This window comes from Odocoileus virginianus, chromosome 4 (assembly GCF_023699985.2).
Source record: "Odocoileus virginianus isolate 20LAN1187 ecotype Illinois chromosome 4, Ovbor_1.2, whole genome shotgun sequence".
In the NCBI taxonomy this organism is placed as follows: Eukaryota; Metazoa; Chordata; class Mammalia; order Artiodactyla; family Cervidae; genus Odocoileus; species Odocoileus virginianus.
Window position 1 is genome coordinate 79952866 of NC_069677.1, and position 13209 is coordinate 79966074.

At 46.9% G+C, this 13209-nt stretch overlaps 1 protein-coding gene across 3 annotated transcripts in view; it reads right to left on the reverse strand.

Moving 5' to 3' along the window:
- The window catches only part of C2CD2 (C2 calcium dependent domain containing 2), a 62816-nt gene that overhangs the window by 20077 nt on the left and 29530 nt on the right, over nt 1-13209 (reverse strand). For all 3 annotated transcript variants that reach the window (XM_070466807.1, XM_020875085.2, XM_070466808.1), the window contains exons 5-9: nt 11596-11718; nt 8671-8791; nt 6720-6828; nt 3106-3170; nt 462-586 (exon numbers count right to left, since the gene is read on the reverse strand). In XM_070466807.1, coding sequence (XP_070322908.1) covers nt 462-586; nt 3106-3170; nt 6720-6828; nt 8671-8791; nt 11596-11718 — 543 coding nt within the window. The remainder of the gene's footprint in view (nt 1-461; nt 587-3105; nt 3171-6719; nt 6829-8670; nt 8792-11595; nt 11719-13209) is intronic.

Below are 13209 nucleotides of genomic sequence, written 5' to 3' on the forward strand. Positions count from 1 at the left end.
TGTGCACCCTACACTGAAGTCACAGGTGTGGAGCCCTACACTGCAGTCACAGTTGTGGCATCCTACACTGAGGTCACAGGATAAAAATTTCCGGAATTAACCAAGCCCCACAGTAACTGTTTACCATGAACCTCTGGATCTAAACCTGCCAGTTCCCTGACGTATTAGGTAAACCACCCACTCTATAGCATCCTAACCAATCACCTAACACCACCATCCTAGCATGAATATCCTCTGTCTTAAGGTGGTGAAAATTGGCCAATAGTCCTCGAAAGGGGTTGGCTCTCCCTTGAGCCTGTCCGCTGTTCTAAGAGTGTCTCCTACTCTAATAAATTCTATTCTCCTCTCATTCTGCCTCACGTCTGGAAATTCTTTTTCAACTTGTGCTCAGACCATGACATCAACAAAGACGTCCCTTTGCTCAAGTGGGTGGAGCAGGACCTTCACAGAGGACATCATACCTCTGCAGTAACTGAACCCAATGCCGAGCTGCCCGAGGAGGCCCCGCTGGTTAACGTAAAGCTCTGAGGCCCGGAAGGCTGCTTCTTGAACAAATCCAAGGGGACAGTCGTCATCGCCAACGGAGCTAAAGAGACAGGGGATGAGTGGGGAGAACCATGGGTGTCTGCATGGGAGCAGGATGGCCCAGAGCAGCTGCATCCAGAAGCAGCCCTGGACGTGCCCCCCACCCCTCCCCGCTCCCCACCCTCCTGCCTTGCTCCCTGGGAAACACTCCCATTTCAGAACATTTTAGAAAAGTTAGTGTTGTAAAAGATACAAGAAGGCCGTGGAAATGCCCCAAACCAAGGTGGCTACAGAGTTGTGATGATCAGAGGCGGTATGTGATCCTATCCTGGACTGGGAAATACTGCTAGGAAGGACTGAAAAATCTGGTCGGGATATTAACAGAGTGAATCAGTGTGACTCAGGAAGCTGGTAACTACACTGCGGACAGATAAGAGAATGCCCCTATTCTTAGGAAGCACATACTAAAGAATTTAGGAGCAAAGGGCCAGGACGCCCCATACTTAAAGGCACATGGTTTGCCCTGAGTGTGTGTGTGTGGCGAGAGAGAAAGACCACTGGACAGCAACCACCACCTATGAACACAAACAATGAAGGAAATGGGCAAAATGTTAAAAATATTTGAGTTCGAGTAAAGGTTATATGGTTGTTCTTTGTTCTGTTTTTTGTTTCTTCTTAAGTGAGAAATTTCACAAATCCCATCAGGCTGGACTAGAACGAAATTCCCACATGGCCAGCAGGGGCGGTGCCCTGGGCATGGATTAGCAAACAGCAGTTCCACCCTGAGTTCAGACCACACACCCTCTCTTGGAATGTCAGTTCTTATCTCAGGGGCATCCCAGTTATCTCCAGACTACAGAGCTGAGGAAACTGCCTCAAAATTATGGCTAATTAACTAGGGGGCTTGAATTGCTTTTTCCTATGTCTTGGTAACTTTAGGAGATAAACAGATGGCTTAGTTTCACAGCTTAATTAGCCAGGCAAAGGTCACCTCTCCCTTTTGTTCATAAACATTTTAAGAAACCTAACAAATACTGAAACTATGGATTTACACACATGCATATACACAGGTCCACACTCACTCTAGGGAGTTTTACCTCTGATTATTGCTTTCTTGTATCTAAAGCATGTGCCCAATATTGGAGAAGGAATGGCAACCCACTCCAATATTCTTGCCTAGAGAATTCAATGGACAGAGGAGTCTGGAGGGCTACAGTCCATGGGGTCACAAAGACTCGGACACGACTGAGCCAACTAACACTTTACTTCAAAGTATGTGCTCTATTTAAGCTGCTGGGGCTTCTTTCACAAGGAAAAGCCAGTTGTAATTCATGGAGACAGAAAGCAGAAGGATGTGTGCCAGAGGCTACAGGAGAGGCATGGGGAGTGAGTGTAAGTTTTGTAAGATGAAGGACTGATATCGAAGCTGAAGTTCCAATACTTTGGTCACCTGATGCAAAGAGTGAACTCATTGGAAAAGACCCAGATGCTGGGAAAGATTGAGGGCGGGAGGAGAAAGGGGAGACAGAGGATGAAATGACTGGATGGTATCACTAACTCAATGGATATGAGTTTGAGCAAACTCCAGGAGATGGTGAAGGACAGGGAAGCCTGGCGTGCTGCAGTCCATGGGGTTGCAAACAGTTGGACAAAACTGAGTGAATGAACAGCAACAAAGATGAATTTTGGAAACGGATGGTGGTGATGTCTGTACAACCATGTGAATGCACTTAGTGCTACTGAATTTTACACTCAAAGATGGTTAAGATGGTAACGTTTATATATGTTTTACCACAATTAAAAACTGAGATAAAATTTTTAAAAAAGAAGGTTTATTAAGCTCAAGAAGGCTGAGAATTGCTTCTCAAGCCAATGATTGTTGAATATAAGATTTTGGATATTTGTATTAAAAAATGAAAAGAATTAGTTGAATATACTCTTTCTTAGAATGTTTGACCTTGTTAATAACTAGAATAACTGCTGACAAAGGTTCATATAGTCAAAGCTATGGTTTTTCCAGTAGTCACGTATGGATGTGAGAGTTGGACCATAAAGAAGGCTAAGCACCAAAAAATTCATGCTTTCAAACTGTGGTGCTGAAGACTCTTGAGAGTCCCTTGGACTGCAAGGAGATCAAAGCAATCAATCCTAAAGGAACTCTTTGGGATTTCTATCAGGCCACCTGATGGAAAGAGCTGACTCACTGGAAAAGACCCTGATGCTGGGAAAGATTGAGAGTAGGAGGATAAAGGGGTGACAGAGGATGAGATGGTGGCATGTCATCATTGACTCTAGGGACATGAGTTTGAGCAAACTCCAGGGGACAGTGGAGGACAGAGGAGCCTGGTGTGCTGTGGTCCATGGAGTCGCAAAGAGTGGGACAGGACTTAGTGACTTAACAACAACAATAATTGGAATGGACTGTTGACTAAACATTCCCTTGGGAGAACTTGGAGTGGCTTAGTGGGCAGAGCGGGTCCTTCTGCTGAATCTCCCACCCTCCCTGCCCCAAGGCCCTGGTCAGGGCTGCTGTATGACCCTCCCAGAGAGCAGGCCTCCTTCTGTCTGCTGAACACCCACCTTCTGAGGACTGCCCGTCGTCTGAAATCTGCAGGTGCAACTCCCTCGACTTGGCATTCAGCTCACTGCGGAAAGAAGGGCTGTGAGTCCTTAAAAGTGCTTTACTATTTTCTTGAAATAGTATTTTTTTTTTCTGATTTGACAGAAAGGAATGCAAATCACCTTCAATATTTAAGAAACTACAGGGACGTATAAGTCAAGTAAATACAAAGATTATCAGCAACTTCACTATCCAGAAATAATTACTGTTAATATTTGGTGACTAGTCTCCTAGGATCGGGATTCCCAGGTGGCTCAGTGGTAGAGAATTCGCCTGCCAATGCAGGAGATGCAGATTCAGTCCCTGAGTGGGGCACATCCCCTGGAGTAGGAAATGGCAACCAATTCCAGTGTTCTTGCCTGGAAAATCCCATGCACAGAGAAGCCTGGTGGGCTACAGTCCATGGGGTTGCAGAATCAGACATGACTTAGCAACTGAGCCCACATGCACATTCCTAGGATTATTCAGTGGAACTTAATGAATGACAATGGAAAAGTTCTGTAGAACTGCCATCGGATTTGGTGGCCAGCAGCTACATTTGGCTATTGAGAAATTTATTTTATTTTTGGCTGCACTGGGTCTTCACTGTTGCGCATGGACTTTCTCTAGTTGCAACGAGTGGGGGCTACTCTTTGTTGTGGTGAACAAGCTTCCCATTGCAATGGCTTCTCTTGTTGTAGGGCATGGGCTCTAGGCACACGGGCTCAGGCACCTAGGCTCGGTAGTCGTGGCTCATGGCTAAGCAGCTCTGTGGCAGGTGGAATTTTCCTGGAACGCGGATCGAACCTGTGTTTCCTTGCATTGCAAGGCAAATCCTTAACCACTGGACCACCAGGGAATCCCAGCTACTGAGAACTTTAAATGTGGCCAGTGTGAACGGAGGAACTGGGTTTCATTTTGTTAATTTTAATTAATTGAAATTTAAAGAGCTACATGTGGTTAGTAGTTCCTGTATTAAAAGGTATAGCTGTATAACTATTTGAAAACAAATACAGAACATAATACGCTTCCCCACTCCTTTATAATCTGTTGTTTTCACTTAAGATTTCATGGATATCTTCCCATGTCAATAGGTATAGAGCAACATCCTTTTTCATAGGCATCTAGTACTCCACCATCTGGCCCTATAAGATTTTATTCAGCCAACTCCTTAATAACCAAGCCTCAATAATGGTTTGCCTCCAATAGTTCATAATTATAAACAAGCTGAGATAAACATCCTCATATGTATATCTTTGCACACACTGTGTGATTATTTCCTTAGAATAAGAGCAATTGCCAATCAAGAGGTATATGCATATAAAAGATTTTGTTTTTTTATATATATTGATGACTTCCAGAATAATTATTCCAATATATATATCCACTGGCCACTTTCAGTTTTTCTCTGATCCCTTGTAAGGGGAAAAATAATCTTTGCTTAAGTTTGCATTACTTTAGCTATTTCTGAGATTGAATATCTTTTCAGATGTTTCTAGCTATCTATAATTCTTACTTTTTTATTTCTAGTTGAGATATTTTGCCCAATTTTGTATGAGAATCACATATTTGTATTAATAATTTATAAAAAGCCCTTTACATTATACATGGGACACCTTCTTCCTTTACTTTTCTAATTATTTACTATTTAACACCAGAAAGTGATTTCTATATTTTTGACGTCAGCTACTTTACCAAAATATAATCTATGTTAATTTTTGTATTATTGTTTCTATGCTATATCCATTATTTCTAATAGTTTCAATTGATTTTCTTGAGTAGTCTGTGTGTGTTAGTCACTCAGTTGTGTCCAATTCTTTGTGATCCCGTGGACTGCAGCCCGCCAGGCTCCTCTGCCCATGAGATTTCCCAGGCAAGAATACTGAAGTGGTTGCCATTTCCTTCTCCAGGGGATCTTCCCGACCCAGGGATCAAACCCTGGCCTCCTGCATTGCAGCAGATTCTTTACTGCCTGAGCCACCAGGGAAACCCTGAGTAGGCTAAATATGCAATAATATCATCTCCAAGTAATGATTAGTTTTGCCTCTTCCTCTCTACTACTTGCATACTATTTCTTTTTCTTATCTAATTGCATTAACCAGCACTTCTAGAACAAAACACTGGGGATCCTTCTCTTGACTTTAGTGGGACTGCTTCTAATACTTACCATTAACGTGATTTTTTTAAAAAATCTTTTGGAAAAAAGTGAACATAAATCTTGTTCTAATTAAGTTTTAAAACTTAGAAACTGGTATCAAATGCCACTGACTATCTTTTGGGCCTATATAGAGATAATTACTTTGTGTTTTTCTTTGATCTAGTGACACGATGGATTTCATTAATAGATCTCACATTAACCCATACTTGCACTTTTGGTATGAACTCGGCCTCAGTGTATTACTCTTTTCTTTTCTTTTTTAAATTCAATAGTTGCAGCACGATGCTCAGTAGTTGTGGCTCACAGGCTTAGCTGCTCCATGACATGTGGAATCTTCCCAGACCAGGGATCGAACCCATGTCCCCTGTATTGGCAGGAGGACTCCCACCAGGAGAGTCCTTGGTATATCATTCTTCATGTGCTACTGGATTCTATCTGATAATACTTTAGTTAGAATTCCTGCATCATAATTTATAAGTGGTCTACACATTTCCCTTTTTCCATTCTCTTTGTCAGACTTTGGTATTGAGAGAGTTAATTCTTAGGTGAGTTGATAAGGAGTCTGGGGCCCTCAAGGAGGAAGGGTCTGGGGCCCTCAAGAAGGAGAAAAGGACAAACTATTTTTTCTACATTGCTTTGTCTTAGTCACATAAGAGGCTATTTTCTTTAAGCCCAGAGCCAACGATGACACAACAAAACTCATCTTGCTCAAGGATCTGTTTTGCCTTAAGCTCTGTACTAATGATTCTATAACAACAATGTGTCTTGCTCGAGGACATGTTTCTTCTTCTTAACAAGAACCTTCTGACTAATCTTGTTATCTTAAGATGTATGTTGTAAGAGTGGGTCTGGTAAGACCTTTCAATTGTTAGTTCTAATTTTGCTAATTTAAGATTTATGTTGTGGGAGTGGGTCTGGTAAAAGTATATAAGGCCTTGATAAAACTAGCAAGTGGGGGCATTCTTCATCCCCCTTCTGATGTCTATGTCAGAAGCTTTCTCTCGTCCCTTTTCTTACTTTAATAAAACTCTGCTACACAAAAGCTCTTGAGTGATCAAGCCTGGTCCCTGGTCCGGAAGCTAAATCTTCTTCCAGAGATCACGAATCCAACATTGTTCACTGTAAGCTATCAGTATCAATCAGAAGTTGCCTTTCATTCTGCTCTGGATGGCGTGTGTTTCTAAAGCAAGTGGGAGGTCGGACAACACATCTCCCTTGTCACAGCAGGGCATGGGAGTAGGTGAGGAGTGAACCGATACTAAGAGCTGCCTTCAAAAAGAAATCCATGTCTGACTTAAAGCCACCTCAGTGTTTCCCCCTTCCTCTCTTCCTTTCCTTTCTTCCTTCCTTTTGTGCTACGGGATGGTTTCAGAATTTGACAGCATCGAGTAGGTGAGGCCATGGAAACCCAAGTCCATGAGAGCCAGCTGTACTCACAAGGTGATTTCTTCTTCCCAAGTGAGGGCAGTAGCGTTTCTTGCGAGGGTGCTGGAGAACTTCTGAACAGGATCATTCAGCCGAACTATACATACTGGGTTAACATTGCCTGTAATCAGACAGAATGCCACCGTATTAGCCTTTATTTCTCTCTTCTAGTTGGATCAAGACATTTTGCATACAAGAGAAAGGCTGAATTCGATGTCTGTGGTCTTGGCTCTCCTACTTCTGAGTGTCCATTTACAACCTCTCAAAGCACGTACTCTGGGGTGACAGATTCTATGCTCGCTGGATGTCCACAGCCGTAGACTGCCTCCAAGTCACACTCTCCCCCTCAGCTCTGACTGCAGGCACTGCCCCCCAGGGGGGTGTCCTCCCTGGGGTGATATCACAGCAGAGATGCGGGCCCCACTTTGGACAAGACTAACTGCTTGGAAAAGTCAGGGCATCAGGGGTAACTGCTAAATTTGGGGGTACCTCACATAGAACCTGCTTCCCTCTTACAAAGATGTATGTTTTTACAGTTGACTCAGCTCAGCCAAAAATTTTTGAGGTATCTGATCCAGGTAACAGGACATTTCACTAGTGAAGACCTGTGTCTGCTTCAAGGCTATGCTTGCCCTAGGGCATAAAGCTGTGACTATATCGTGTAATCAGTGATCAATGGTAGGACTTCCTTGGCAGCTGACTGGTAAAGAAACTACTGGTGAACGCAGGGGACACAGGTTTGATCCCTGGTCTGGGAAGATTCCACATGCCACAGAGCAACAAAGCCCATGTGCCAACAATTAGTGAGCCCCTGCTCCAGAGCCTGGAAGCTGTAGCCGCTGGGCCTGCACACCCTAGAGCCCATGCCCCACAACAAGAGAAGTCACTGCACCCCACGGCTGGAGGGTCGGCCCCGCACCCCCCAACTAGAGAAAAGCCTGAACGGCAACAACCCAGCACGGCCAAAATTAAATAAAGTTACATATGTATGTAAAAAGCCAGTGGTGAAGGACTGGACTGTGTTGACCCTTTACCATGTACCAGGTGGGGTTCAGAGTTCCATGCATATCCTCTTACTAATCACCACAATCACCTTCAAGAGGAGACTCAGACCCAGATGGGGACTTACTGGCAGAGGTGAGAAACGGGGCCCCCAATCCTGGCCAACTGGGTCCCGGGCGGCCCCTCCCACCTGCTAAGCTGTGTGGCCTCCAGAGGTGACCACTGAGTTGCCAAAACAGCCACCTGTGCCCAGCTCCACAGAGCCTTGGCTGTCAGATGTGCTCTGCCTGCACTTCTGGAACTGGATGAATCACCTCACAAATAAACACAAGTAACCCCTGATGTTCTCAGACAATAAAAAAGAACTCATTGCTATTCTTGGCAAAAACCACATTGCAGTGGAAAGACGTGTCCAGTCCCAGGCTCCTCGGCATCTGGAGTCTCGGCAGTGATTCAGAGTCACCCGTTCTGCAATGTTTCTGTCCTCCTTCACAGCAGCCTCTCCTGGCAACACAGGGGCCCCTGGGGGCCCGACACCTCTGTGACACCCATAATCCCACGTGGTACATCCTCTCCCAGGAAGAAAGGCGTGCGCTGGTCAGGGATGCTTCACATGTATTTACAGCGTCACCAGGAAAAGATAAAAATAGAAAGGTGGCTTCCAGGCTAGAGAACAGGACAAAGCAAAAAGTATCTTCCTTTTTCCTTCAGCCTCATGTGTGCAAAATCAGGACTGTGGTTTCACTGTCTTGCATCATTACTACGGTGTTGAGGAGGTCCTCTCTGCTCAAAGGCAGAGATCACACTGCACACCCGATTGCCGGGAGCCACCGAAGGAAGCAAAGACCACAGACAACCCATGAGGCAGCCCGGCCCCTCTGCTCACACTGCAGAGAGTCACGTCCACAGCCAGCCGGCACCCTGCCCGCCCCTGGGTGCCTTCTGCAGCCCCATCACCCACCTGAAGCACCAGGATGGCTCAGGAGCGAGACTCGGATGTTCTTCACCAACAGTTTGAGCTCATGAGCCCTTGGAGGTTTGGGAGGGCAGGATTCCTGAGTGGATGAAGTGCACTGAAGATGCTGCAGAAGGGAAAACGGAGAGCTGTGACTCCTGGGGCAGAGGCAGTGGCCACCGGGCACCTGTTCCGGGGAAGGGATCTTCAAGCAGACCTGTAGAGGGAGCCTGGCACTCACGCCAGCTCTGGAGCAATGTTCCCTTCTCAGGAGGGTGGAGGGTGCCCGTCATTCACAGCCGCTTCCCACAGAAAGCAAGTGGAGGAGCAAGGTGTTCACCCAGAGAGGGCGCCCCAGAGCCCCACTGTGGGTGGAGATGGGGTCAAGCCCAAGCCAGTCCAGGAGCTGAAGACAGAGTGGGACACGATCCCTGGGCTGCAGGCGCCCACTGCTCACCAGCAGCGAGTGGGACACCAACCAAGATACCAAGGGCTGCTTCCCACCTCCGGGCAGAACCGCCATCCACGTGGGGAAGACCTAAGTGTCGTCCGGGTGCCACGCTGGGGACAGAGGAGAGGCAGGTGCCCCTGGGGCAGCTCTGTCACCTCATCCTCAAATCAGCATCGAGGCATTTCCAATGGAGAGCCTCCCCAAGTTCGGGGGACCCCACCTTCAGACCAGCCTTTCCAAGCTAACTTCCGCCTCCCACTCACAGCTCTGAGTGTTCTTTAAGAGGGGCTCTTTAGACACAAATGTTTGGGAGTCCTGAGAGGTTTCTCATAGACATCACGGGCCTCTGCACCACAAGGTCTTCCATGAGAGATCCTTAAAGCTGACTTGACCTCACAGTGCTTTCCAGGGGGATACTTAACTAACATCTCAAGGACTGTAGTCTCCTTTAGGTCACTACCTAGAAAACACTATTGCCAACTGTGAGCTGAAGGGGCTGGGTGGCCAAGAAGTCATCACAGAATCCTTAAGATCCAGGTCCCTGAGCACTGGAGATAGAGTAACCCACATGTCTGGGGTGGAGATGCAATGTTTTCTCAATTCTGTGTGTGTGATGGCTAATTTTATGTGTCAACCTGACTGGAACGTGGGGTGCCCAGGCTTGTAGCCCACGACTAAGCAAATAAGCACGCATAACACATTATGCAATTATATGTATATAATTGGCTCACACAATTACAGAGACTCTCATGTACATAAATATATGCACACACACATCCCTTAGTTCTGTTTCTCTACAGAACCCTAATATAGTATGTATGCTATTTTGATGTATAAACTGCAAATTTATTTAAAAGCATTATAGAATGCATTACAGAAGCAGGCAAGAATACTGGAGTGGGTTGCCCTTCCCTTCTCCAGAGGATCTTCCTGATCCAGGGATCAAACCCGGGTCTCCCGCATCGCGGGCCGATTCTTCACCCTCTGAGCCACTGGGGAATCATGTACAGTCACCCTGCAAACAGGCAGCTTTGATGAGCTGGGAAACCGGCGCGAACACCCACAAAGTCCTCACTCTGCCTGTCTGCTTACTCAGTGGCTCCTTCTGCTTCGTCGGGAGGTGAAGCCGCCTTCCTATGTTCTGATAACCCTCAGGGCCCAGAGGGAACGACGCAACACTGGACACTGGTATGTGTCCCGTGAATCAGAGAGATTTTGTCTCCAGACTCTACACACTCACAGCTGGTGATGCCCTAAGAGGAACCAGAGCCCGAGAGCCTGGATCAAAGTCAAATTAAGGTTATATTATCATACTTTTTTTTATATATACACAGTTCATGGGGTTCTCGCAGCAAGAATACTGCACTGGCTTGCCATTCCCTCCTCCTTCAGCATTCCCTCCTGATGCTGACACTGACGCTCCAATACTCTGGCCACCTGATGTGAAGAGCTGACTCATTGGAAAAGACCCTGATGCTGGGAACGATTGAAGGCAGGAGGAGAAGGGGATGACAGAGGATGAGATGTCTGGAACACTGATTCAATGGAGATGAACTTGAGCAAACTCCAGGAGATGGTGAGGGACAGGGAAGCCTGGCGTGCTGCAGTCCATGGGGTCGAAAGGAGTCGGGCACGACTGGGAACGAACAACTTTGTCACACCATATGATAATAGTGGCTATTCTACCATGTTACATAAAAATACTGGAAACACATATGAAAGACCACTTTAGGGACTGTACATGCCTGTTTTGCATAACCATCATAAGAAGATCTGCTCATAATTAGGAGAATTAACTCAGCCCAAGCAAAGGTTTTTTGATGTGCTGCCAATAAAGATGTGAGAGGACAAGCCCAGAGACTGGCCTGGATAAATGTCGTGGATGTAAATTTAGCCAGAGAGTTATTAGCACCTAATGAGGCAGTGGTGAGGGTCCCAGAACGGGGGGGGGCAGGCAGCATAGGAAGGGACCCACAGAGAGGAGACAGCCTCGTGTGTCTGCACCAAGGGAGGCAGACCTCCGAGAGGTGTTGCTGTTGGAGGCAGGGTCTGGTCACCAGGCTGTCCCTGGCCTGGGCTAAAAGTCTGTGGCTACAGTGTGCGGGCTCTGTCTGTCTTGGGGCAAATTCCCAGGTACTTCGATCCTGGAAGGATAAGGTCTCAGACAATAGGCTCTGGGTGGACAGTGAAAAGTCGCATACTGGTCCCTGAAAATGACAGTTTCTGGGACGTCCACTTAGACGTGGACCATGATGAGTGGTCCAGACATCTCCTCCTTTCCTCCCACAGGCCCTTGGAACCCCGCGCCCTGAACTCAAAGCTTCTCCCCAGACTGCAGTCATCACCCACCAGCAGTGGTGCAATCTCGCTTTGCCCTGGGGCTGGGCAGAGGGATGGCAAGTGCCACCGATTCTCCAAGAGAGGATGACCACGGCCCCTCAAGCGGCGGCGAAGCGCCCGCACACGGAGAGCCGGTTTACCTGGACTTCTCGCAGGTCTGCAGACTTGGTGCTCAGAACCACCGATGGGGAGGCAGAGCTAACCAGGTGCTTCAGGATGTCCTTGAGGCTCTCAGAGACTGCCTCCGACCCAGCTACTAGGTCCTGTCAAAAGAGGAGGTTGTCACCAGATCGTCTCCGAACTGGGCAGAGAGCAGAGGGCAGGCCAACACATGGCTCTCCTGATGCCCTCGAAGTGAAACAAACTCCATGTGGCCGGGGCTCTGGAGTGAGTGGAAACACTCACTCGTTCACATCTTTACTGACCTCAGAGGTCACTCATGCTCCTTACTCCCAAAAGTGGTTAAAAATAAGACATGCGCAACATAGAAATATGTCAGCATTTCCGTGTATGTTATTCCAGTCTCTTTCCCCAAATACACACACGTGTGTTTTTTCTGTCTGGACTGACATCTGATTTTTTTTTTTTTAATTAAAAAGTATTCAAGGGACTTCCCTGGCAGTCCAGCAGTTAGGATTCTGTGCTTCCATTGCAGAGGATATGGGTTCGATCCCTGGTTGGGGAACTAGGATCCCACATGCTGTACAAGCCCTGATCTCCCTGCTTCTGAGAAATAAACTTTTGTATTTAAAAAAAAAATTTTTTTTTTAATCCAAAAAGTTGAAAAGCCCAAGAATGAAAAGAAGTTTGTAGAAGAACAAAGCAGGATGACACGCACCACCAGATGTCAAGCTCTATAAGATTACAATAATTAATACCCAAAAGAAATGTGTCTATATGTTCTAGAATGTTCCCACAAACTAAAAACGGAACTACCAGAGACCAGACCCCTGCCCCCTGCATTGGAAGTTCGGAGTCTTAACCACTGGACCGCTGGGGAAGTCCCTGGAAGAATTTTTAAATACACATATTTCGGCTGTGGTGATAGCTTTGTAATAGAATAAGAGTCTGAAATAGAGTGAAATTTCAAGAAAATATCACAAAAACCACCGCAAAGGAATAGCGTGACAAGCTCAGTCTTCGGTGTCCATGATTTTGCATGATCTTTCCAGCAACTAAGAGTGACAGCACTTATAAAACTTAGCAGCCTGCCCCACACCCCCAGTCCCGCTTCCAAAGTCACTTCCTCAAACACCCAAGGCCAAGGGAGCAGGGGGATGACCTTCAGATTTGAGAGGCAGCTTTGAAAGAGCTGCGAGAGAAGGGAGGTGGTGGCCTTGGGAGTCAGGTCTTGGACCCAGCCCGAGACGGAGGTGAGTGAAGTGCCCTCCCCGGGAAGGAGAGCAACTGAGGCGCAAGTGTAACAGAAGGTCAAGGAAAACCTAGATGCTACCACCACAGTGGCTCTCAGCCTCCACTGCACGAGAGGGGTTTTAAAAGCTTTCTGGCCCAATCAAACCCGCCTGGGGAGGCGGGGCAGTCTTTGCGAATTTTTAAAAGCTGCTAGGTGATTGCAGGTGCAGGCCAGGTGAGAGCCTGGCATTAAATCCATGGAAGCTAGCCACCCCCACCCCACCATGCTGTGCTGGCTCTGCCCTGCCTGCCCATCCCCCAGGATCACACACCAGACCCCACCGATCAGAGGCTCCATCTCCCAGAGCTGGTAGTCACAACGTGCCCACATTCACATATTC